Genomic DNA, 27,788 nt, shown 5'->3' with positions numbered 1-27,788 from the left:
TCTCTTCAGCCTTATCCCAACTGAAAGACACATAAATGACCTCAAAGACCCCTGTAAGAGCGAAGTAGAAGTTTACCTGGCTGCCTAGATACACAAAAAATGCCTATATGCTGTAATAGTATTTTTTATTCTTTCCTTAACACTTTTCCAGAGAATTCCATGGTGGTCCAGCGGTTTAGACTTGGCTCCTGGGGCCTGGGTTTGATTCCTGGTCAGGCAAACAAAAAAACACCAAAAACAAACAAACAAACAAATATTTTTTCCCACTGGCAAAGTCTACAGTGGAGAAGGCGATGGCACCCCACTCCAGTACTCTTGCCTGGAAAATCCCATGGACGGAGGAGCCTGGTAGGCTGCACTCCATGGGGTCGATAGAGTCGGACACGACTGAGCAACTTCACTTTCACTTTTCACTTTCACGCGTTGGAGAAGGAAATGGCAACCCACTCCAGTGTTCTTGCCTGGAAAATCCCAGGGATGGGGGAGCCTGGTGGGCTACCATCTAAGGGGTCGCACAGAGTCAGACACGACTGAAGCGACTTAGCAGCAGCAGCAAAGTCTACATGGGTGCTGTAGTTGTGTCCGACTCTGTGCGACCCCACAGACGGCAGCCCACCAGGCTCCCTCGTCCCTGGGACTCTCCAGGCAAGAACACTGGAGTGGGTTGCCATTTCCTTCTCCAATGCGTGAAAGTGAAAAGTGAAAGTGAAGTTGCTCAGTCTTGTCCAACTCTTGGCGACCCCATGGACTGCAGCCTACCAGGCTCCTCCGTCCATGGGATTTTCCAGGCAAGAGTACTGGAGTGGGGTGCCATTGCCTTCTCTGCTACATGGGTGACTTTTTCCTAAATAACCACTGTAAGAGGAAGGAAAATCAGGGATGCTTCCTTTAATGGCATAATGATTCAGTTACTCAGTTAACATTTCAGGGGCACTTCAGTCTACCTAATGGTGACCTTACAATGAAAGCTGCCCCATATTTGAATCCGGGGACCCCATTTTACCAGAGTAGGAACCGAGGTGTATGCTGGCAGCAGTTATAGGTTTCTCACTGAGGGACAGCAAAGTCAGGGTGGGTTTTTAAGCAGCTATTCCAGATTAGCTCATTTCCGTCAGCCAATTGTTTCATTTGAGTATCAATTCATTGAACACTGTCAGTTCCTACGCTACACCCACCTTGGGCCTATACCTGCTTCTCACCCTTTTATCTCCAGCACTTATGGCAATGGTTTACTTCTAGAGGCACTTAGTAAATGTTTGTTGAATAAATTTACTCAAAGATATCAGCAAAAACTGATAGGCAGTTAAAAGCATAAGGAGAGGAAACTTCCTTAGTGGCCCAGTGGTTAGGACTCAGCTCTTCCAATGCAGGGGACCCGGGTTCCATCTCTGGTTGGGGAACTAAGATCCCACAAGCCACGGGGCACAGACAAAAAAGCAAAGTAAATAAGTAATAAAATAAAAGAAGTATATAAGGGGAAAATGAGCAAATAGAGCAATGGGACCCAATGGCATTCCTAATGAAGAAACCTCCAGGAATTAGGTTTCCTAAGATACCAATGCCAATAATTTTATCTGACCTCAAGTAAGACTGTGAAAAAGAATAGCCTTCCAAAAACTGAGAAGCCAAAAACTAAGAGAAAGTACTTTCAAAAGACATATCTGGTATAAGACTATCATCCAAAATATACAAAGAACTCTTGGAACTCAACAGTAAGGAAGTGAATGACTCAATTTAAAAATGGCAGAAGACTTGACTAGACAACTCACCAAAGGAGACATACAGATGGCAAATAAACATACAGAAAGATGTTCAACATCATATGTCATTCAGTTCAGTTCAGTTCAGTCGCTCAGTCGTGTCGGATTCCTTGCGACCCCATGAATCGCAGCACGCCAGGCCTCCCTGTGCATCACCAACTCCCGGAGTTCACTCAGACTCATGTCCATCGAGTCAGTGATGCCATCCAGCCATCTCATCCTCTGTCGTCTCCTTCTCCTCCTGCCCCCAATCCCTCTCAGCATCAGAGTCTTTTCCAATGAGTCAACTCTTTGCATGAAGTGGCCAAAGTACTGGAGTTTCAGCCTTAGCATGATTCCTTCCAAAGAAATCCCAGGGCTGATCTCCTTTAGAATGGACTGGTTGGATCTCCTTAGGGACTGCAAATTAAAACAATGAAATACTACTACACACCTATTAGAATGGCCAAAATCAAGACAATACCAAATGCGGGTGAGGCTGTGGAGCAACAGAACTCTCTCATTCATTGCCTGTAGGACTGCAGACAGCAACAGAGACTTTGGAAGTCACTCTTACCATTCAATCCAGTAACCACGCTCCTTGGTAATTACCCAAATGAACTGAAAACTTGTGTTTACACAAAAATCTACACGTGGAAGTTTACAGCATCTTTATTCATAGTTGACAAAACTTGGAAGCAACCCAGATGTCCTTCAGGCTAAGTAAACTGTGGTGCATCCAGATAATGTGATATTATTCAGCACTAAAAAGAAATGAGCCGTCGTGTCGTGAGAAGATGCATAGAGGAAACTTAAACACATGTTACTTAGTAAAAGAAGCCAGTCTGCAAAGGCTCACACACTGTATGAGCCCAACCATGGCATTTTGGAGAGGTCAAAACCATGCAGAGGTCAAAAAGATCAGTGACTGACGGAGGGAGGGGAGGGAGGGAAACGAGGAGGTGGATTTTTAGACAATGAAACCATTTCGTACGATCCCATAATGGTGGATACATGTCGTCATAAACTTGTCCAAGCCGACAGAATGTTCAACACCAAGAGGGAACCCTAATGGAAACCATGGACTTTCAGTGACGATGACTGGTCAGTGGAGGTTCATCAATTCTGCTGCGAACCTGAAACTGCTCTAAAAAATAAAGTCTGTTTTTTAAAAAGAATAATAGCTTACAATGTTTTAAAAAGAAAAGTCAGGGAATTCCCTGGTGGTCCAGCGGTCAGGACTCTGTGCTTCCACTGCATGGGGGCTGGGGTTCGATTTCTGGTCAGGAAACTAAGATTTTGCAAGCTGTCTGGTGCAGCCAAAAAAAAAAAAGAAAGAAAAAAGGTCAATATAAGACTTGATTTTAGGTGTCTGCAGTTACTCTGCTTAATATAACCATATTGGCCTCTAAAACCTTATAGGGAAAACAATTCTATAGTATAGAATCATATTTTTATGCTTGATTTTTTAAAAATTAAACCTAACCTCAATAACGCTACTTTATTTTGTGATAATTTCAGGAAGATGTTGGAGAAAAGAATGTGAGAAGTAGGGATGAAACTTTTTTCTGTGAAGAAAACTACTGAGTTGATTCCAAAGTTACAGATTTGGGGGAGGCCTGTGGAAAGCATCATGTTTTATTTCTGCACCACAATCAGGGAGAGCCATTCCTTATGGAAATGGCTCTTCAAATGTTAGACACGGTATAACACGAGTGAGTTACTGTGCCCCAGGATCTGAAAATGCATGACCACAAAAAGTCTTGTGCATGCATGCTCACAGCAGCATTATTCATCATAGCCTCAAAGTGAAGCAATCCAAGTCCATCAACTCATGAATAGTTTTTGAAAAATGCGTTATATATCCATACAAAAGATTACCATTGAATGAAAATGAGGTAGTAACCTATGCTACAACATGGATAACCCTTGAAAACACTACGCTTTGTTTAAGAAGCTGGTCATAAAAGACCATATACCGTATGATTCCACTTCTATGAAATGTCCACAACAGGCAAATTCACAGAGATGGAAAGCAGATTAGTAGTTGCCAGTAGTCTGGAGTGACTATAGATCCAGGGTTACTTTTGGGGAGATGAAAATTCTCAAATTAGACAATGGTGATTTTCAAACAACTTTGTAAATATTCTAAAAACCACTAAAACGTCCACTTTAAATGGGTGAAATTTTATGGTGTGTGAATTACATCTCAATAAAGCTATTCTATTTATAGTTTGACTCTTAAAAATGTAATTATATTACATCCAACTTTACTACTTTACTGATGAAAATATAAATTTAGAGTATATGAAGGATTTGCTCTACAATAGTTCTACATTGTCCTATATACAACACTTTACAATAATATTCTTTTAATGTAGATTAAAAAATCAAGGAAGTATTACAAAGGCAACAAAAACAACAAGGACATAATTTTGATACTTCACGAGACATAATTAGATTTTTCTATAAGTTAGACTAAACAACTACAGTAATATTTAAATAAATCCATTTGTTTTATACAAAAGAAACACCCTAACACAGTAGAGTCTTGTAATGTCTTGGTGAACACCAATTTGATGCTTTAAGATTTTAATGTGATGCTAACAAATTTTCAAACTCAGGCAAGTTTAGAAATGTCTTCGTATTGAATTCCTTCAACTCTGCGTCCTTTTAAAGGGCCCTACAAATTAAAATAATTGAAGAAGTGGTTAAAAACACACATGCACTTACAGGACAAGAAAAGGACATATGCTTCTGGATGCCAACGTGCCTTTTCACATCCCTAAGACACCATTAAGGTGGCTAACAGTTCTTCGTGACTCTGAATTTTAAAAAAGTACCCTATGGTGTCCTTGTCAGGAACTGGTCGTGTTTTCTTCATACTGGGTGGGATGCATTACCACTAGATGCTGTGCCGGAGACCTGCTGGCTGGTGAGTACCTCCTATACCCCACCCGCTCCCCCTGGTCAGGCGTGGTGTGAGACGGTGCTCCGGCCCACAGAACGGACGGGTAGTGTGGGGCTCGCCAGGCCACGCATCCTCCACACGCACCCTCCACACGCAGTCCACGGACAGGGGTGGCGCGGGGCTCGCGCAGGCCACGCACCCTCCACACACAGCCCGTCACGCTGCCCATGATAACGGTGACACGGTGCAGCAGCGCGAGGATCTGAAGCCCGTCTCAGATCCTTCCTTTGAAGACAGGTCAGGTCTCAATCTTGTGAGCAGAACTGTCAGTGGACCAACTCTAAATGAATCAGCAATTTTACTTAAATATCAGATTCCTGAAATGAATTACTTTATTGATGTCACCTACCTTAAATCCTTTATGAAAGAAAGAAGAACACTGGAAAATTATTGATTTCTGTGGCTTTCCTCCATTAATCATGACTAATTCCTCACTAATTACACTCTGGCAGATTAAGTTTATATTAGTTATGAGGGGGAAAAAACAGATACAAAACTATACATATTATACATAATTTTATAAAATACAAACATGGGGGAAAAACAGACTAAAATATTAATGGAGCTTACCATTTGCCTGGAGGTTTATGGGCAATTTTTTAAAGTATTTATAGTAAATTGTAATTTTCAGCTTTTATATAAGAGTATTGCTGCTGACTGAATGTTTGTGTCCTGCCCCAAACTGATTCAATACATTAAAATGTGATGGTGTTGGGAGGTGATGAGGTCACAAGGGCAGAGCCCTTGAGGATGGGATTAGTGCCCCTAAAAAGGGACTCGAGAGAGCTCCCCGCCCCTTCCAGCACATGAGAGAACACAGATCAGGACACAGACCCTCAGCAGACACCCAGCTCTGCCTGCGCCTTGGTGTTAGACTTCCGGCCTCCAGAATGTGAGCAGTCAATTTCTGTTGTTTCTAAAGTTGCCCTGTCTATGGTACTTTGCTATAGGAGGGTGAACAGATAAAGACAAGTATGTACGGTATTTCTTTTGTAATCAGAAGATAAACTGCTTCAGCAATGTCAGTTATTAAAGAAAACAGGCTTATACAGGAACTTCCCTGGTGGTCCAGTGATCAAGAAACCCTCTTCCAAGGCAGGGGCTGTGGGTTTGATCCCGTTGGGGAGCTAAGACCCCACATGAAGTGAAATTCATTCAGTCACGTCTGACTCTTTGAGACCCCGTGGACTAGTCCATGGAATTCTCCAGGCCAGAATACTGGAATGGCTAGCCATTCCCTTCTCCAGGGTATCTTCTCAACTCAGTGATCGAACTCAGGTCTCTGACACTGCAGGAGGATTCTTTACCTAAGCCACAAGAGAAGCCCAAGAATACTGGAGTGGGTAGTGTTGGTTGCTCAGTCATGTCTGACTCTTTGCAATCCCATGGACTGTAGCCCAACAGGCTCCTCTGTCCATGGGATTCTCCAGGCAAGAATACTGGAGTGGACTGCCACTCCCTTCTAAAGAGGATCTTCCCGACCTAGGGATCAAACCCAGGTCTCCTGCATTGCAGGCAGATTCTTTACTATTTGAGCTGGAGTGGGTAGCCTATCCCTTCTCTAGGGGATCTTCCCAACCCAGGAATTGAACTGGGGTCTCCTGCATTGCCACCAGGACTTCCCTCGTGGCTCAGACGGTAAAGTGTCTGCCTACAATGTGAGACCTGGGTTCACTCCCTGGGTCGGGAAGATCTTCTGCAGAAGGAAATGGCAACCCACCCCAATATTCTTGCCTGGAAAATCCTATGGACGAAGGAGCCTGGTAGGCTACTGTCCATGGGATCGCAGAGTCGGACACGACTGAGCGACTTCACTTTCACTCCTGCATTGCAAGTGGATTCTTTACCAACTGAGCTATCAGGGAAGCCCGGATCCCACATGACTTGAAGCCAAAAAACCAAAATATAAAACAGAAACAATAGTGCAACAAATTAAGTAAAGACTTTTAAAAATGTTCCACTTCAAAAAAACTCTTAAAAATAAGGGATATTTGGCAAAACTAATACAATTATGTAAAGTTTAAAAATAAAATAAAATTAAAAAAAAAAAAAAAATAAGGGGTGGGGCAGCGGGGATGGGGGAACCTTACAGATTTCCAAACAGGAGCGAATACAAACAGAACACCCAAATTCATAAAACACCAAATCAATGACAAAAACCATAGCACATTTTAAAAGCATTTTGAAATTTGTCTTTCTGTAAATATACTTACAGTTTCAATGACTATAGTAGCAGAAAAAGTCTTCTCATTGATGGATTCTAGGGTGCCTTCATTTCCTCTGTAGCCTCCATTTAAAACAAGGATTCTTTTTCCTGCAACAGAAAAAGAGTTAACACTTAATACAAAGAAAATGCCACTTTCTTACAGCCAAATATAACTGCTCTGCATCAACACAATGCAAGTTCTTAATCATTTATTATCTGTATGATTCTAAAGTACAGTTTGTAGATACTTTGATCACCACCACATTATAAGACTCCTCATTTTTTCCACTTATTTGTTAAGGGATGTTTTAATTTAAGACCAAAAAGCATAACATTCTTGGAGGGGATGCCCAGAGCCCGTAAGTAACCAGAAAAAAATTCAGCTTACTTTGTCTCTTTTTAAAATCACAAGATGGTTGTTAGTTTCATAAAAATGTAAACATATGCCTACTGAACCATTCTATCTCTAAGAATTTTCTCAGAAAAGAAATCTTATATCTATATAAAGATCTGTACATGAATATTCATATAGCAGTTTTATTTATAATGGCCAAGAACTTTAAACAACCCCAGTGTCCATCGGTGGGTGACTGCTTAGAGGCTGGCATGTCCACATAATGAAATACTCAGCAGTAAAAATGAATACAACACAGATGCACCAATATTATTCTGGATTCATCCAGAATAATGTGGATGAATCCAGAATAATGGATGAATGTGCTTAGTGAGAGAAGCCACACAAACACAGGACACACGATATGATTTTATTTATATAAAATTCTAGAAAAACAGGAGCTAATCTGTATGATGGAATGCAGACTAGTGGCTGCCTGGGGGAGAGCGGAGACAGAGCAGGGAGCAAAGGTTTGTAAAGGAAATGAGGAAACTCCGCGGGGGTGATGGACACATTCATCAACCTGATGGTAGCAATGGTTTTCATGGGAGTGGGTACGTGCTGTAACTTATCAATTTATATACCTTATACACGGATGCAGTTTATGTCAGTTACACCTCACTAAAGCTTTTGAAAAAAAAGTCCACAATTCCTAATCCATAAAATGAATTTTGTTTTAGGGAGAAAGAATAACAGGCTCTGATCTGATAAATGCAAGTTTGAGAGACTAACATTATCACTATGCCAGCAATGATAATACCATGAAGGGTTTTGGGTCAGAGGCAGACAACCTAACCACAGTGGCATTTACATTAGAAATGTGTAATATGCTTAAGGAACAGAAAATGCAAGATAATACTAACTTTTACTTTACTATCTCAAATGGCTAAACAAAGGCATTAATAATCATCCTAACATGATTGATTTTATCCAGATATGTCTATGATTTGCTTCTGGGGGAAAAAAAATAGATTCTAGGAAGGGAAAATTTATTCATGCCACAAAATAGCTTCCTCAGAGGACTGGTAAACATCCATATCACCAAGTCAAACAGGAGCTGGTTATAATAGGCAATTACATTTTTCTAAAGAGGAAACTCATATCTGGAATTATTGGGTAATGTCCAGTAGGAATGGAATCACTTATTTCCACGGTATATGTGTTAAAGGGTCTGCAGAGTGATTTACCTGGTGCTGGAATGACTGTCTCTAAATGAGTCTGGTCAAGTTTCAGCTTGTCTCCAGAGTCAATCATCTTTACGACAGCTGTGTATTTGTCAATTACTTCCTGTCATGTAAAACCAACACTTTAATAACAGAAGAGACATGCCAATATGAAGTCCAAGGACAGAAATAAATAAATGAAAACAAATGAAATTCTAATCAAAGAGTAAGAGCAACTTGTTTTAAGAGTAACTCCTTCTATTAATATCAATGGAGTTTATTTTCTAGAAGCCATATTTGATCAGGCTATGACCATGAACTCCTTATTGCCAAATTCAGACTTAAATTGAAGAAAGTAGGGAAAACCACTAGACCATTCAGGTATGACCTAAATCAAATCCCTTATGATTATACACTGGACGTGAGAAATAGATTTAAGGGCCTAGATCTGATAGATAGAGTGCCTGATGAACTATGGAATGAGGTTCGTGACATTGTACAGGAGACAGGGATCAAGACCATCCCCATGGAAAACAAATGCAAAAAAGCAAAATGGCTGTCTGGGGAGGCCTTACAAATAAATGTGAAAAGAAGAGAAGCGAAAAGCAAAGGAGAAAAGGAAAGATATAAACATCTGAATGCAGAGTTCCAAAAAATAGCAAGAAGAGATAAGAAAGCCTTCTTCAGTGATCAATGCAAAGAAGTAGAGGAAAACAACAGAATGGGAAAAACTAGGGATCTCTTCAAGAAAATCAGAGATACCAAAGGAACATTTCATACAAAGATGGGCTCAATAAAGGACAGAAATGGTATGGACCTAACAGAAGCAGACGATATTAAGAAGAGATGGCAAGAATACACAGAAGAACTGTACAAAAAAGAGCTTAATGACCAACATAATCATGATGGTGTGATCACTCACCTAGAGCCAGACATCCTGGAATGTGAAGTCAAGTGGGCCTTAGAAAGCATCACTAAGAACAAAGCTAGTGGAGGTGATAGAATTCCAGTGGAGCTACTCCAAATCCTGAAAGATGATGCTGTGAAAGTGCTGCACTCAATATGCCAGCAAATTTGGAAAACTCAGCAGTGGCCACAGGACTGGAAAAGGTCAGTTTTCATTCCAATCCCAAAGAAAGGCAATGCCAAAGAATGCTCAAATTACCACACAATTGCACTCATCTCACATGCTAGTAAAGTAATGCTCAAAATTCTCCAAGCCAGGCTTCAGCAATATGTGAACCATGAACTTCCTGATGTTCAAGCTGGTTTTAGAAAAGGCAGAGGAACCACAGATCAAATTGCCAACATCCGCTGGATCATGGAAAAAGCAAGAGAGTTCCAGAAAAACATCTATTTCTGCTTTATTGACTATGCCAAAGCCTTTGACTGTGTGGATCACAGTCAACTGTGGAAAATTCTGAAAGAGATGGGAATACCAGACCACCTGATCTGCCTCTTGAGAAATTTGTATGCAGGTCAGGAAGCAACAGTTAGAACTGGACATGCAACAACAGACTGGTTCCAAATAGGAAAAGGAGTACGTCAAGGCTGCATATTGTCACCCTGTTTATTTAACTTATATGCAGAGTACATAATGAGAAACGCTGGACTGGAAGAAGCACAAGCTAGAATCAAGATTGCCAGGAGAAATATCAATAACCTCAGATATGCAGATGACACCACCCTTATGGCAGAAAGTGAAGAGGAACTCAAAAGCCTGTTGATGAAAGTGAAAGTGGAGAGTGAAAAAGTTGGCTTAAAGCTCAACATTCAGAAAACGAAGATCATGGCATCCGGTCCCATCACTTCATGGGAAATAGATGGGGAAACAGTGGAAACAGTGTCAGACTTTCTTTTCTGGGCTCCAAAATCACTGTAGATGGTGATTGCAGAAATGAAATTAAAAGACGCTTACTCCTTGGAAGGAAAGTTATGACCAACCTAGATAGCATATTCAAAAGCAGAGACATTACTTTGCCAACAAAGGTCCGTCTAGTCAAGGCTATGGTTTTTCCTGTGGTCATGTATGGATGTGAGAGTTGGACTGTGAAGAAGGCTGAGCGCCGAAGAACTGATGCTTTTGAACTGTGGTGTTGGAGAAGACTCTTGAGAGTCCCTTGGACTGCAAGGAGATCCAACCAGTCCATTCTGAAGGAGATCAGCCCTGGGATTTCTTTGGAAGGAATGATGCTAAAGCTGAAACTCCAGTACTTTGGCCACCTCATGAGAAGAGTTGACTCATTGGAAAAGACTCTGATGCTGGGAGGATTGGGGGCAGGAGAAGGGAACGACAGAGGATGAGATGGCTGGATGGCATCACTGACTCGGTGGACGTGAGTCTGAGTGAACTCCGGGAGTTGGTGATGGACAGGGAGGCCTGGTGTGCTGCGATTCATGGGGTCGCAGAGTCGGACACAACTGAGCGACTGATCTGATCTGATCTGATGGTCCTTAAAGAGTTCAATTCAAAGTTTAGTTGAGGTTTTCACTTGGAAGGAAAAGGCTGGCGATCTTAGAATAAGTCTTTAAGACATACAGCGAGAGGAACAATTCTGCCTTGTTTAAATACATTAGGAGGGTAATTTATGCAGGCACAAGGGCTGGCTGCTAGCATGAAACTATACTTAGGAAAAGCAGAAGAAAGAAAAAGACTAGAGAGCTGATTTTTAAATTTTAAAATCCTAGGGCACTCAAGATAAGCCTCTCAGGTTAAACACAAGGAAGTCTTCCTTAGAACTCCGGGGCATCATTTCATTGCCTGTCAACAACAATGGGAATGCATAAGGTGTACTTGCTGAAGTTTTTTAAGACATGGCCATGGACACCTATACTATTTGCTCCAGTAAGAAAGCAAACCACAGTTTATACTATGGCTGGAAACAGAATATTTCTCCAACCATTGTGCAGTCAGCCATCAAAATCCTTAGACACACTGCTTCTGCTGCTAGGACTTGGTTTTTGAAGAGTATCAAGATGGCTTTCGGAGAAGGTGATGGCACCCCACTCCAGTACTCTTGCCTGGAAAATCCCATGGACGGAGGAGCCTCGTAGGCTGCAGTCCATGGGGTCGCTAAGAGTCGGACACAACTGAGCGACTTCACTTGCATTGTTCACTTTCATGCATTGGAGAAGAAAATGGCAACCCACTTCAGTGTTCTTGCCTGGAGAATCCCAGGGACGGCTGGAGCCTGGTGGGCTGCCATCTATGGGGTCGCACAGAGTCGGACACGACTGAAGAGACTTAGCAGCAGCAGCAGCAGCAAGATGGCTTTACTCAGCCCCCCACCAGCTCTGTTCCCAAATTCCATCCCTAGCTTCACAGTCCTACCTTTACAATCCCCTTCTTCTTATGATACTTCTCTCCAAGTTTTTTGGTTATAATTTTCACTATGATTTCCTAGGGAAAAAAAAAGATGGAAGGAACAATATCAATTACCTTTCCTCTTTTGATACTATATTTTAAACCATTTTCTCCAAAAAAATCATAGTAAAATGTTACCTGTTGTCTAAATAAGACCCTTTGGAGTTGGAAGCCTTCCCAGCACAATGGCAAGACATTTTCTTAGTAATCTTTCATTTCTTCTTTCTCTTTTTAACTCAACACAGTTGGTTACCAAGAGAAAAAATGCATATCTCATGGCTGATTTCCACAGTGAAGGTTCCCTGAAATCCAGCACTTCTACCTACCAATCTCAACTAGTCTAGGTCTTTCACAGATGGCCAAAACAGAAAATAATTCTAGACTTAAATTCAAGGGGTCCTTAGAAAAATTTGGCACTAAACTCAAGGCACATTACTGGTTCAAGAACAGGAAGCTACCTTCCAACAAAGGTACAATCAGGACTTTACAGAGCAGATGCACAGATGAGTCATTAAAGTTATAAATGTATCTCCAGAAATGACAGATATTTAAGAAATTTAGCCATTTATATCAAAGACCATTTAAATCATTCACTTAATAGCACGGGGCTCAGCGGTAAAGAATCTACCTGCAATTCAGGAGACACAAGAGAAGTGGGTTTGATCCCTGGGTCAGGAAGATACCTTGGAGGAGGGCATGGCAGCCCACTCCAGTATTCTTGCCTGGAGAATCCCATGGACAGAGGAGCCTGGCAGGTTACCATCCATGGGGTCTCAAAGAGTTGGACATACAACTGTATCAACTTAGCACACACATAAGAACACACTTAGATGTAAGAAGGCCCAGTGGGATACGTACAGGCTGCAGCCAGTAATCTGTCCGTGCAGTTCTTTTCTTCTCCTCTTCAATCTGAAGGACACATGAGACATTCCAACAATTGCCTCTTTAAAATATTCAGTTTATTTCTAATAACATTCTATGTAGCAAAAGAACTCCATAAAACACACTTCACAGAAGACTGATATAATGTGCAAGCTCTGATAAAATTTTCTGCAATTTATTTTTGATTGAAAAAAAGCAACTCTAAGAAAATAAGGAACAGGCAAATCAACTGACCAAGAAGATAAACAGCTTCTATCAAGTCAAACTGCAAGGCTGCCTGCCAATATCACACAGTCCCGCCCCTCCTTCCTTCCCCAGACTGTCATGAGACGGAAAACAGGTGATGTTTTCAGGGGTAAAAATGTAACTCTTATGGACCAATCTAGGACAGTGTACTTGGGTATACAGTTTGATGACAAAAAGGAGCTTCCCTGTTTGACAAGGATGATAAAGCTGTCAAATGAAGGAGAAGGAAAACACATCCAAGAGAGATGTAAACAAAAGGGTGACCAAAAGGAAACATGCTAACCACCAGCAGAACTGCATCTCACACCTTTTTCTTTCTCAACTGCTTAGTTAACCCTATCAAAGGGAATGAACAATGCCATTCTTTGGTTGACCTGAAATTTCATTTTAATTCTGCCGACTTCCCAATGTGAACAAAGAATACCCTATAAACTTGGCATGTTATATTCTAAGCAGGTAGATCCAGCTTTCTGTTTCACTTAATTATATTCAAAATGGGCTCTAAGACTTCTGTGGGGCTGCCCCTTCTCTAACGTCAGATGCCACCACTCCAGTGCTCACTGGGCTCCAGCCACGTGGATCTTCCTTTCGAAGACTGAAGTAGCGATCTTCCCCGCCTCAGCTAGGGAACAAACCATCTCCCCACTCCCTGCCTTCAGATCTCCTTAGGGCTTCACATTTTGTGAATACTCATCCACTGGTTCACTTTGTCTGGGATATCTCCTTTGCTAGAGCAAAAGCTCCATGACACGCAGGGTCCATGTTTTTCTCCCTACTGCACACATGCAGGACCTTGCATGATGCCCAGCACATAACAGCAACTCTGCATGGCTTGAATGCTAGAATGAACACATCTCACGGTGTACACGCAATATGTTATACTTCAAGCTGTTCTGACTGCCCTGCGTTTTCTGTTTTTCCAATAATAGGGAAGACCAGTTTCCTCCTATCCCTTCGCAAATGAAGGAAAAAGGTTGAGGAGCCCGGAGAAAATGATGTTAAGAGGGAAAATAATCAGTCTCTTGAACCCATTTATTCTTTCTCTTCATAAATAACTTGAAGATTTCATAAATTTATTGATGAGGGAAGGTGGTGGGGTGAAAGGGAGAACTGTGTATTTAAGGATATATTAAGAACCTTCTGCAGAATGACTCCAGAATTTCAGGTAAATTTAAAGCAAAGGTATAGCTCTAAGTCAGATAATCACAGGTTTTCAATGATGTCACATAAATTTGGCTATCTGGTTTAATCAAATTAAAAATATGTCTAAATGTTCTCTTCCTAGCTAGGAGGTGTTAAGTGGAAGTTAAGAGGCCACAGAAGAGATCCCTGGAGGATGCCAATTTTCTGAGCCACCAAAGGTGAGCAGAGCTTTTATTTCTGGCGTCAATCACCACAATGGTCCTTCTAAACGAAATCTACTGACCACAATTTCAGGAAGAGTTCTGCAGACAGCAGTTGAGGCACCTACCTAGGGAGGTTCTGGCTCCACCCAGATGGAACTGCATCTGGGCTCTTCGCCCCTAATCTGGCCTGAGCACATTTTCCTCCCTTTGTATTAATCTCTTAATTGGTGAAACTGTTTAACTCTCCTTGGTTGGAATCACATCGTTCACCAAATAGCTAGAGTGGACAAGCAGTTCATAAAGTTCACCTCCATGATTTCATCGAGGGCAGACTTCTTCTTCTTCTTCTCCTTTGACGGAGCCGAGCTCTGGGAGGACTCCTTCCGCTTCACTGATGCCACGGTCCCAATCGTTTTCAGGGCACTTGGTCCCAAAGAACTTGAGGGGAAGAGGAATGCGCTGTTAACAAAAACTGCAAACGTGCAGGCTTTATAATGGGTGAAAGGAACAACACAGAAGGAGCCTGTTAAACACGGTTAACTACAGATTAGTCAAACAATGATGGGCGTGTCCCTCACGCATAGGACTGGGAGCACGGAGCCCTTCCTGTCCCTGCCCCAAGTCAGCGCCACTCTACCTGTGTGACCGTCAGGGACGACAGCATCAGCCTCAGGGCTGGGGCCACGAGGGTTTCTTTCTACTTCTGCTAGGACCCTCAGCAATTCTCCCTACGTCCCAGTTCCCCAGCTATGAACGGGGATTGTAATGTGGCCCAACTTCAGTTGGACTGCAAGGATCAACCAGGTGAGAGGTTTGTAAGACAGCCAGCGGAAGTCCAGCACAGTGCTGCTGGTTCCACTTCTTTAAAACAAAGATTTCAACATTCAGTGTGAACTTTTTTATTACTCCTGATTGCCTGAGGTCTTCACAGCGCACATTCTCAACTTTTGAGTGCTACTATACAACCGTCACCACTGGCCCCAGAATACCATCCCTGATTTACTAGGTATACTTATCATTCTGAACAATTTGCTATTGATTGAGCCATGCCTGTCCAAGCCTCTGTAATTCTGCACATGCCTCTCTGTACCTAAAATAGTCTCTCCATTTATTTCCATTTGTCGAAATTCTTTAAGATCCATTCTTCATGAGACTTCATGGATTGTGTCCTTTTTCGAACTGCCAGAGCACTTTGGGGCAGGCACCTGGCTCCACCTCATATAAAACTCTTTGTATATATGATTCCTCTCTCATAGGAGGGGAGAGACTACATATATCCATATATATATATATATTTTTTTTTTTCTCCCTGTGAAGTAGCAGTAACTATCTTGTGACTCAAATACATGCTCCATTAATATTTGCTGACTCACTGAACCCTCCCAGTCTAATTATTTTGTCGTATTTACAAAATATGAAACTGAGTTGTACTAAAGCTGTTACTTTTTCTTAAAACTAAGCTGAATAATAAACAAACCAGTTAAAAAATGGGCAATAAGTGATTCTCCAAAGATTATAAATGGCCAAAAAGCACATGAAAAGATCCTTACCATCACAAATCATTAGGGAAATGCAAATCAAAACCAAAATGAAACACCCTCAGTAGGCTGCTACTATTAAAAAAAAACACAGAAAATAACAAATGTTCACAAGGATGTGGAGAAACTGGAGCCCCCTGTGCAAATGCTGGTGGGAATGTAAAATGGTACAGCTGTTGTGGAAAACCTTTTAAAAATTAAACACAGAATGACCGCATAATCCAGCAAATCCACATCTGGATAAACACCAAAAGGAACTGAAAGCAGGAATGTGAACAGATATTTGTACACTGATGTTCAGAAGAGCATTAACCACAAGCACCAAAAGGCGAAAACAACTCAAACGCTCACGATGGATGACTGGATAAACAAAGCGTGGTCTACATGTACAAGGGGACATTTCCATCGAGACTAAAGAAGAAAGAAATGCTGATCCAAGCCAAGACATGGATATACCTTGAAGATGTTGTGCTAAGTGAAAGAAGCCAGACACAAACGGACAAATACTGTATGATTCTGCTCAGATTCATAAAGACAGATGAGCAGAACAGAGGTAACCAGGGACTGAGGGGAGGGGCAGTGGGGAGTTATTTTTTAGAGTGCAGAGTTTCAGTTTGGGGTGATGAAAGTCATGTAGATGGGTGGTGGTGATGGTTGTACCACAGTGTGAATCTACTTAATGCCGCTGAATTTATACCATTGTGATTAACCAAAAAAACAAAACAAAACAACAATCAACAACAAAAAACCCTCTACCCAACAAAAAATTGAGTTAGGTTAAATAAGCATTGGGCTTCCCTGGTGATTCAGCTGGGAAAGAATCTGCCTGCAATGAGGGAAACCTGGGTTTGATCCCTGGGTTGGGAAGATCCCCTGGAGAAGCAAACGGCAATATTCTTGTCTGGAGAATCTCCATGGACAGAGGAGCCTGGGGGCTACATCGATGGGGTCGCAAAGAGTCAGACACGACTGAGTGACTAAGCACAGCACAGAAATAAGCATCATGTAGAATATGAAGAAAAATAGCAAATATGATCCAGCTCAAAAGATAAATTCCACCAGATACCGGTGTCCTCCTGAACACCTATCCATGTTTAAACCTCCATGACTAAAACTGAGTGCACCCCACATGACAAGCAGCACGTGCATATCTGACGGAAGAACACATGAGGCCCTCGAGAAAAGAGAACACGAAGGGTAGACACAAACACCCAACCACAGGCCATCCCAGGGCTTGACACACTGCAGCCTGAGGGCCAGACCCAGCCTGCTTTCATAAACGAGATCGAACTGGAACACAGCCGGGCTCATTCACTTACGTATTGTCTGTGGCTGCTTCCTCAGTCCGATAGCACAGTTACGTGAAGTGGTGACAGACACACGGCCAACAAAGTCTAAAATACTCACTATGTGGCCCTTTACAGAAAAGGCTGGTCAGCTCCAGCTCAGTACCACACCCTTTAGAAGGGTAGGCAATTGCTACTGAGTGTCTACTAACGCATTTATACTTAACCAGGTGCTAAGGAGACAGCTGGAGAAGTTAAGTCTCTATTCTCAGAAAATCATAACAGAGCAGGTAAAACAAAAAGTGTATACCCCAGCTAACACAGTGGGCTATGATAGAAAAATAAATACTGCCATAGCATACAAAGAACCACTGAGTGGAGGAGTCAGGGAGTAGTACATGTTTACCATGTGAAGCATTTTAATAAAACATGAGCTTTCCTCAAAAAACAGAATCAGTTCATCACAGACAAATAAGAAAAAAACAATTTCTAAGAAAAAAATCAATCAACCATTAAACAAAACAAAGAGAGATGAAAATGACAACTAGAAAAAATAACTCACAATCCTGCACCTTTTAAGATAGTCATCAACATTCCACCCAAACTCTCAAGTTCTAAGATACCTGTCCACATGGCTCACCTTGATTTGGAAGATGCTGCTCCTGAACTACAGGCTCCTTTATTCAGATTAAATGTAACTGGAAGAAAAGAACTGGTATTCGATATATATTTGGGGAAAATTCTAGCAAAACATCAGGTAAATACCACAAAGAAGCCACACAGAAATTCATGGACATTTTGAATAAATGAGAGCTGGAATGCTCCTACCCAGAGATCATAAACTCCCGTAAAATATACTGAAGTGGTGCTTACAGAGCAGGGAGAGATCTTCACTGGACAGAGCATGTGGCCTTGACCCCTTCCCTGCTCCGCCTCCCCTCTCCCTTTGGTAACAGGAATCCCATCTTGTTTCGGTGTCGGAAGGCCTCACACATGGCTTGGAGGATGCTATGGTCTGAACGGGTGTGTCCCTTCCCAAATCTAAACGTTGAAAACCTAACACCCAAGGGGATGGGACTAAGAGGTGGGACCTGTGGGAGGGGATAAGTATGGTTCTTTGGTCTAAACCAATCAAAATCATTCCATTTCCTTTCCCAGTGACTGTTTTTGAGGGGGGACACAAGATACAGTCTGACCAATGACATTCAAAAGGAAACCTGCTGCTAGGAAGAAGGTCTTCTAGGAAAAGCTTACTTGCTCATAGGGGACTCCAGAAGAGAAACAGGCTCTCTGTTTTCCTCTGGACAGGCTGGGTCTGCATATGATGGCTGGAGTGCTGGCAGCCACCTTGTGTCCAGCTGCTGACAGTGCGACATCCAGAACCACCCTATCTCTGGGAGTCGGAGTCTTGGTATGGCAAAGTATTTCCTTACCGTTTAGGCTAATTTTACTCAGTCTGGTTATTCATTGCTGAAGGCATTCCATCTAATTCATTGTTATCATCTTTTCATTTTACTAATGAGAATAAAGCAGTCCAGGTAGATAATATGTCCTATTCCCAAACATGTTGCTAGTTTTTGGCAGGGCCAATATAAAAGCATCCATTTTCAAACAGGAAGAAAAGTACCTTTTTCTTCATCATTTTCTCTGCTTAATTCCGTAAAAACAGGGACTTCCTTAAAAAAAAAAAGAGTTCGAAGGTTTGGTTCACAGTGCATTTACTAACAATAAATATTCAAGAGCTCTAAATTATAACTCACTATCTAAAACAGTTAAGGTATCATATAAGAGATTACATGTATTGTAAACATCTTCCAATAAAGACATCCTATGGGGGGTGTGGGAGGAGCTGGAAACAAGCCACATGCTTCTCAATAGGAAAACGGATAAACACTGTTATAGTCATAAAATGAAATGTTATACATCAATCAAAAAGAAGAGCAGCACTAATGGGAAAGGACATGGTGAATGACACGCACAGAACGTTATGTTGAGCTGAGGAAGCCAGACACAAAGAGAACATACCATCAATAAAAATAAATGAATGCATGAATACATAAATAAAAAAGACAGCATACTAGATGATTCAATTCTTACAGAGTTCAAAGACAGGTTAAACTAACCCACAATTAATAATAGTGTGTTGGAACAGTGCTTCCTTCTCTGGGGACAAGGGGTCCTGGTTAGGAATGGGCATGAGGGAACCTTCTAGGATACTAGAAATGTTTAATATGTTCATGTGGGTGGTAGCCACATGGACTATCTACTTATCTATAGTTCGATCAACCCATCCATTCATCTCAAGACACATACATACGTAAAAGTTGATGGAAGTGTAACCGTAAGATTCATGCATGCCATACACTTTATGCATGCTGCATCACAATAAGAAGCTTTTAACAATACTCAATGGCTAGTAGTTCCACATACACACTAGGCTGTATTTTCCTGCTCTCACACACACCTAGTATACAAGCTCCTCGAAGCCAGGGATTTTCCTCTTCTCTCCACTACTGGATCCCCAGTGCCTCTAAGAACGCCTGGCACACAGAGGTGACCAATAACTATCTGCTGAAATAAGTGCTTTGATCTAGTTATTCTAATGGCTGAAACAATTTTATCACGCCTTCCCTCCCCGTTCACCTGGGTTTGGCCCAGGAACTCCTCAAGACTTCTCAGCCTGGGGGGCTGTATCTGCCTTTAAATAATATTGCGTCACCCCAGGCTGGGGCAGGCGCCGGCCCTCTGTGTCCCCACACACTGTGGTCTTCCCCAGCACTGCATTAGCTACAATTAGTTGAACTGACTTGTTCACGTCTTCACCTTTAGGTACTGACTCTATTTTAGGGATGAGGAAACAGGTTTAGAAGATTACACAGTTACATAAGCATGTGAAGTCAGGAAGTGACCCAGCTTTGTCTCCACTCCACAACCTGGGCTTTTATACCAGGCCACGCGCTTTCTCCTACAAAATGTGGTTCAAGGCAAATAAGTGATTGTGCTTCTTCAGACCTTTGTCTGCTGCATCTCTGGATGATGCCCACCTGCTCTTTTCCTTCCAGACCTCTTCTCACTTGTTCTTGAATAAACTTGGCAGTTTTTTCTTCATCATCAAGGTCCTGCTTCTTCTTTTTCTCTAGTTCCAGCTGCCGGCGGATTGTTTCAGGGTCCCTATCTATATACTGAATATACCAGCCTTTTGGTGTCTCATCCACTTTGCACAAACCTTTAAAAAAGTAACCAATACTATTAGTTTTGTACACAATCAAAGCTGAAAGCAAATATAAATGTGATCTGTCTACAGTAATTACTCATTCATTCAAGTATACTCATTCAAACATGTTCAAATACACAAATTCATACAGTATGTGAATTTTCCATATTTAAAGTTACTAACATTTAGATTTTAATTGGAATACGTTCTAGAATTTTTAAATAGAAAAAAATATTATTTTGGTTTTTGACTAGGTTGCGCCAACACATTGAAAGAAGGGAAACATTAAAAAATGGATTATCCTGCTTAGTAATTATTCAACTGTCTCTAAGCATTTAACATCCACTGAGTACATGATATTCCTGCTGACTTCACTAGCAGAAAACTTACCCCCAAAATGGAATAAAGAAACACACTGAATAAGTAATACAATAATAAAAGAAATTTCTTCATCTTTTCTTTTCCTGAACTTTTTATCCTATTAGAAATGGGAAAAGAGGCAGCAAATTTAAAAATTGCCTTAACAAGAGTTTGTGAAAGTGAAATGAATGTGGGGGAAAAAAACTGGAAGAAGACAGGTACCTCTTGGTTGATATTCAACCTAACGATTGGATGCTTCAGTGATAAACCTTGGCATCATCAAGAGAATGGCTCCAGACGCCCTTACACGCCCGCAGTGTGCAAAAGCAACCCTGCAGGAGGCACTCCTCTCCACCAGTTTCTAACTGACCTACTCAACCTCTTTCCCGTAAATTTACACAGAAAGTGGACAGAGGAGTCTGGCGGGCTTCCATCCACGGGGTCACAGAGTTGGACACAACTGAGCAGAATACAGGACCATCTTCTCCCTGCCCACGTGCAGCCATGGAACAGCCGTTCACATCATGTCTTGTTCTCACCTTCTCTGCCCAGCCACTTGGTAAAATCTGTCAGTGTCTCCCACTGTGTGGCGTTCATGTGGATGTGCTCCCGGTGGCTGATGTACTCGTTGTAAACAATGTTGTTGTGAACCCTCTTGGTGCCTGAGAACAAAATACAACATGGCAGACCCTGAGCAGATTATTAGATTACAAAGTCACTGAGTGCACAAGACTTAAGGTGCTTACCAAAGCGTCTCCTGAGAAGTTCTAGGAAGTCATTTCGGAATTCCCTAATAATGCAAGAAGGGAAAGCATTAAGGTAATTTCTACAAATATACAGCACCATCTTCCTGAAATTTAAGCCATCATACAGTTTGCATGAGCAAATGATATGTGAAATATCTACGTGAACATCTGTTGTGAACCTTTAAACATTGAACGAGGGAAGAATCCTGAAAGATTATAGCTTTCAACAATTAAAGTTAACAGTTGGTTTGGAGGTGAAACTTTGTCTTGGTGAAGCAGGCACAAGGTGACCATGGGTCTCTGGAGAGGGTGCTTCATGAAGTTTCACGCTTCATGAACTCTCAGTAAATGTGGTGTAATAACCCCATTCTATCAATAACAAAACTGCCTTTTCCATGTGAAGTTGGCACTTAATGTGTCCCTCTGAGCTACGCACAATGTTAAGTGCCAGACAAACATAGGTGAGTAAGATACAAACCCTCACCGAGGTCACAACCTAGCAGAACCATCATAGCCATAACAGAAACTAAACTGTTGCTTGGCTAAGCTAACCTGAAAAAGAGATGTAATAAGATACCATGTGAACCTTGAGGGAGATACCAAGAGGCAGAGGCAATCTTTAATCTGGGTGGTGAAGTACAAATACAATTTTTACAGATGAAAAGGAAAAGAAGGCTGCTCCCAACCCCAACCAGCACAGAAACATGAAAGCATCACTTGGAATTTGAGAAATGACAGACAGGTAGACAACAGTTACTTCAAATTAAATATTCAGTACCTATTCTTCTCAAAAATAAACAAATGAGCCTTTGATATCAAGGAAAACAATTGACAATATTTGTTGCCAATATAAAATCTCAGCTTCCAAGTGAAAACAGAAATTTGGTAAACTAGTATCCACCACCATGATTTGACTCGCTTCCTAATACTTAAAGGTGTTTCTAAAGCACTGACCGGCATTAATGAGTAAGATGTTATGACAATGCATAGTAAAACGTATCACCGTTCAGAATTTCAGAATACCTCTCTACTGAAATAATAATAATATTAATAATTAACGGCTAATATTAATCAAGTACTGGGTACTCTTCTAAACGCTTAAAAATATTAACTCATTTAATCTTCACCTATGTGAGAGTTGGATCATAAAGAAAGCTGAGCACCGAAAAATTAATGCTTTTGAAAAAGACCCTGATGCTGGAAAGGTTGAAGGCAGGAGAAGGGGACGACAGAGGATGAGATGGTTGGATGGCATCACCAACTCGATGGATGTGAGTTTGAGCAGGCTCTGGGAGTCGGTGAAGGACAGGGAAGCCTGGCATGCTGCAGTCCATGGGGTCGCAAAGAGTTGGACACGACTAAGCAACTGACCTGAACTGAATCTTCACATAAACCCTATGAAGGAAAGACAATACTTGAGAAGATACAATATCTATAGATAAACTCTGGAAGCTCAGCCAAAGTCACTCAGCTCCTAAGTGGAGAGCCCAGGTTTGAAGGACTTAAAAGTCAGGCAGTCTGATTCCAGAGCTGTGCTCTCAGCCACAGCTATTTTAGAATGAAAGTCAGTTTTTCATTATGTTTGATGTGGAAGGAAGGAAAGACTGAATCATGAGAAATACTTTTTTTTTTTTAACAATTCCACACAATGATAAGTTGTCAAAAGAAGACAAAAATGGAGCACAAAGTTAATGCAGCTATCACATTAATTTGTAAGGAATAAACAGAGCCTCTAATATATAAAATATTAAGCATCTCTTAAATGTCCAACTGAATAAAGCTTATGAGATAAAGATGGTGTTGAGTTACTTACTCTGAAAAATAATCCATAAACTGCTGAGGATTTTCTGAAGCCAGCAACAGCTGTCTCTGATGAGATTCAGACATACAATGACACTTAAAGCCATTCTATAAAAATGCAAAGGCAGTAGTTAAATTCTGATTTAGGTCATTAAAAGTATTTAATTAATAATAAATAATAATAATTTAATAAATAGAAAATAACAATTTAATAAGTAACATTAATACACTTATTAATAACTCAATAAGCAATTAAACCATAGATAACTGCTCTTTGATGATAAATTATAAAAAATAATCAAGTCACTGGCTGTAGCACCCTATTGTTTGTTTTTTTTTAACTTCATAAAACTGAGTTTTGCAACCTTGCTAATCAAAGAAGAATCCCAGAAGGTTAAAGAGACAGAAAAATGGCACTTTAGAAAACAGACATTAGCAAAAAACATTACATGGCACAGTAACGAAGAGTGATTTCATGTTTTGACTCTAACAAATTGCTATTGGGCACCTGCTTCATACAAAGTGTTAAGCAAGCATTTCGAGGAATATAATGAAGTAAAATGGGTCATTAGTGAATTTCCATTAGGGAAACTATTATATTTTCACTCACTTTCCTATACTTTACTCCTATACTTTAGCTCATTACCCAAAAGACACTACTTCATATTATACATAATCTTTATCATACTAAATCTGTATAGTCTTCAGATGATTTAAAAAAAAAATGCAAGTTTTGGCTTTGTATCTACGCTGCTTAGCATCTGAACCTAACTTGTCACTAGTAAGAGACATGAGAAAGTGCCTCTCCTGCGTCTCCCCATCCCGGGAACGGCGCCGTCCGGACCCTGCACCCAGTCCAGGACGCAGGATGCTGCACCCCAGAGGCCTCCATCTCCATAGCACTCTGTCTGCTCAGCCCTCCTAATGACTCACCCGGACCCTCTGCTCAACCCCCTTCCCACTGTCCTGAGTCCAATCTCAATCTTGCTTAGAGTAGCTTCTCATCTTTAGTCATCCACAGACGCCTACACAATTTTTGCCAGGACCCAGTTTACAGAAACTACAAGGGTTAGAGAAAGAGGACAAAAGACAACCACAAGCAAACATAATGGTTAAAAGGGAGTCCTCCAGGATCACTGCCGGCCTGGTCTCTTCAAGTCAGTGTCAATAAAAACAAATGGGGGAAGGAAAGGTGCTCCATCTCAAATTGAAAACTGAGAGAGAATTAAAAGTCCTAATATACCACACCACTGAGACTTTTAGGGCAGTGAAACTATTCTGTATGACACTATAATGGTGGATATTAGTCACTATACATTTGTCCAAACCCACAGAACGCTCAACACCAAGAGTGAACTCTAATGCAAACTAGGCACTTTGGTGCTAATGATGCACGAATCGCCTCACTGACTGTCACAAAAGTACTATTCTGCTGCACCATGCTGACGGTCTGGAAGGCTGTACATATTGAGGGCAGGGTGGGTAAGAGAGATCTTTGTACCTTTCAAAAAATGGACTTCATTTTTGCTATGAACCTGAAACTGCTCTAAAAATAAGTCTGTTTTTTTTAAAAAAGTTCTAATAACTAAATCCAATGTATTGCTTTTGACTGGATCTTGGTTTAAAAAATAACTGGGGTTTTTTGTTTGTTTGTTTTTATTTTTATTTTATTGAGGTATAGTTGATTCACAATGTGTTAATTGCCACTGTGTAGCAAAGTGATTCAGTTATACATACACTTACATTCTTTTCCATTATGGTTTATCACAGGACACTGAATACAGTTCCTTATGCCAAAAAAAGTTTTATACAGCATTCATGGGAATAATTGAGAAAATGTGACTATGCAGTATATACAAGGTGATATGAAGAAATTATTTATTTGACTGCACTGGGTCTTAGAGTTGCAGCATATGGGATATATTTTTCCATGTGGCTCATGGACTCTCTAATCACAGGCATGTGGACTCCATGGTTTGGGGGCTCAGTGATTGTGGTGCATGGGTTTAGCTGCTCCGTGGCACATGGGATGTTAGTCCCCCAACCAGGGATTGAACCTGTGTCCCCTGCATTGAAAGGAGGATTCCCTACCACTGGGCTACCAAAGAAGTCTCCAAGAAATTTTCATTAATTTGTTTATGTGTCATGACATATACTGTGACTATGTAGAAAAATATCCTAATATTTTAAAGAAGCATATTTAAACATTTCTGGAGTTTAAATGGATGAAGCACAAACTGGAATCAAGACTGTCGGGAGAAATATCAATAACCTCAGATATGCAGATGACACCACCCTTATGTAGATGACATCACCCTTCGCACAAAGTGAAGAACTAAAGAGCCCCTTGATGAAAGTGAAAGAGTGAAAAAGCTGACTTAAAAACTCAACATTCAAAAAACGAAGATCATGGCATCTGGTCCCTTCACTTCATGGGAAATAGATGGGTAAACAGTGGCAACAGTGGCTGACTTTATTTTTGGGGGCTCCAAAATCACTGCAGATGGTGACTGCAGCCATGAAATTAAAAGATGCTTTCTCCTTGGAACAAAAGTTATGACCAACCTAGACAGCATATTAAAAAGCAGAGACATTACTTTGCCAACAAAGGTCTGTCTAGTCAAAGCTATGGTTTTTCCAGTGGTCGTGTATGGATGTGAGAGTTGGACTATAAAGAAAGCCGAGCGCCGAAGAATTGATGCTTTTGAACTGCGGAGTTGGAGAAGACTCTTGAGAGTCCTTTGGACTGCAAGGAGATCCAACCAGTCCATCGTAAAGGAAATCAGTCCTGAATATTCATTGGAAGAACTGATGCTGAAGCTGAAACTCCAATACTTTGGCCACCGGTGCGAAGATCTAACTCATTGGAAAAGACCCTGAAGCTGGGAAAGACTGAAGGCAGGAGAAGGGGATGACAGAGGATGAGATGGTTGGATGGCATCACAGACTCAATGGACAGAGTTTGAGTAAACCCTGGGACTTGGCGATGGACAGGGAGGCCTGGCGTGCTGCAGTCCATGGGGCCGCAAAGAGTTGGACATGACTAAGTGACTGAATTGAACTGATTTAAACATTTAGAAATGAAATATCCTGATGTTTGTAATTTACCTTAAAATATTTCAGGGAAAAGGACACAGCAAAATACTTCAAATGTTAAATCTGGGTAAAGGGTATACGGATTTCCCTGTACTAGTTTTCTGTGTGAGAATTTTACTGTGAGTAGTAGTAAAGAGAACCAAAGAGAAATGAAAGAGAAAAACTGTTATCAGTGTCATTCAACATTGAGTTCCATCTAAAGTATCTCATCCCTCACTTGCAGAAACACTGGATTACATTATTCCAAGTGTCCACTGTTCTTCCTTTCCTACCCAATTCAACATCCAGAGAAAAATAGGATCGCCTCACTAGCCTGCGGTCAATTTTTCCAGGTGCTTTTATCATCCACCTAAATAATGGGAAAAAAGTGCTCCACAGCACAGTCTACAAAGCTTCTCAATATCTGCCCCTCAGCCACTTCGCACATAATTTACTCATTTAAAACTCAGTCTCATGAGAACGGACAATTACTAGTCTCACTTTTCAGATAACTAAACAGGTGGAGAGACAGCAAGTAACTTGTAAGGGAACACAGCTCCGCCTCCTGGTTCTGACTCGAGAGTCCACATGTCACCCGAAGAAAACATCCCAGACCTGGCACGTCGCAGGCGCTCGACAAAGGCTTGTTAGGTGACTAGCTTGCAAGGGCTTAGTTCTGGTCTGTACCCTGATTATGTCTAAGAGCCTAGCCAAGTCTGAGACGGTGTTGTTATTCCAGGGCGTCCAGCGCCGCACGGCTCATCCCGAGTTTCGTGACAGCCTGACTAACGTCGCTTCTCAAGGGGGATGCAAAACCTTTTCATTCTTTATTCCTTTTGGGGTTATAACCTTTTCATTCTTTATTCCTTTGGGGGTGATCAGACTGAGGAGAAGGAGGTGTCCAAAGCCGGCTTCTCCGCCAGGACGGGGGGTTGAAGGAAGTACAGCCCTACTGAGTGGAGTCCCGGGCTCGCCCTGCGCAGCCCCCACGCCTGGGGGCGGGAGACCCAGGCGGTCGCCGCGGCGTCTGGCACCTCAGCCTGCATACCCAGCGGGGTACCGCCGGAGAGGCGCGGGGGTGCGCGCGGGGCCACCCCGCGCCCGCTTACCTCGTCCCGGCACTGCTTCTGACACATCTGGCAATACCAGCGCAGCTTCTGAAGCCCCTTGGACTTGATCCTGTTGGCGATAGCCTTCGGGGTGAGGAAATCTGACTTCCCCATCGCGACCACCACAACACCCTTCCGGGGCCAGCGCCTAGACGACCGGAAGCGGAACAGGGCAAGCGGGAGTGGGCAGGACAAATACCGCCCGCCAGTCGGAAGGAGGCGGGGCCTCGGAAAGCTGGGCGCCGGACGCTCGCGAGGCTTCCTTCAGTCCGGCAGGAAGAAGAGAGGCTCAGGGAGACAGCGGGGTGGGCGGGGCGCGTAACGCAGCTTCCGCGCACGCGCGGTGAGG

At 41.8% G+C, this 27,788-nt stretch overlaps 1 protein-coding gene across 3 annotated transcripts; it reads right to left on the bottom strand.

The window, feature by feature from the left end:
* Positions 1–875: 875 nt before the first annotated feature.
* Positions 876–27,608, bottom strand: KIN (Kin17 DNA and RNA binding protein). 3 transcript variants are annotated; one of them, NM_001435006.1, is made up of 13 exons: positions 27,440–27,608; positions 23,269–23,363; positions 21,456–21,499; positions 21,249–21,371; positions 20,180–20,361; positions 18,763–18,811; positions 17,776–17,833; positions 14,620–14,749; positions 12,696–12,746; positions 11,805–11,873; positions 8,498–8,597; positions 6,924–7,024; positions 876–4,422 (listed from the first exon to the last, which is right to left on the bottom strand). In NM_001435006.1, the coding sequence occupies exons 1-13, from the start codon at positions 27,551–27,553 to the stop codon at positions 4,360–4,362; spliced, it is 1,179 nt and encodes a 392-aa protein (NP_001421935.1). In that variant the 5' UTR covers positions 27,554–27,608; the 3' UTR covers positions 876–4,359. The 3 variants fall into 3 exon arrangements, with proteins under 3 accessions (NP_001421935.1, NP_001421936.1, NP_001094569.1); NM_001435007.1 differs by having other exon boundaries at positions 876–3,049; NM_001101099.1 differs by lacking the exons at positions 876–4,422; positions 6,924–7,024; positions 8,498–8,597; ... (3 more) ...; positions 17,776–17,833; positions 18,763–18,811 and having other exon boundaries at positions 18,837–20,361; positions 27,440–27,594.
* Positions 27,609–27,788: the final 180 nt, after the last annotated feature.

The sequence above is a fragment of the Bos taurus genome, chromosome 13 (assembly GCF_002263795.3).
Source record: "Bos taurus isolate L1 Dominette 01449 registration number 42190680 breed Hereford chromosome 13, ARS-UCD2.0, whole genome shotgun sequence".
NCBI classification, from domain to species: domain Eukaryota; kingdom Metazoa; phylum Chordata; class Mammalia; order Artiodactyla; family Bovidae; genus Bos; species Bos taurus.
The sequence above is the reverse complement of the archived record's forward strand: the minus strand, read 5'-3'. Positions and strand labels throughout refer to the sequence as shown.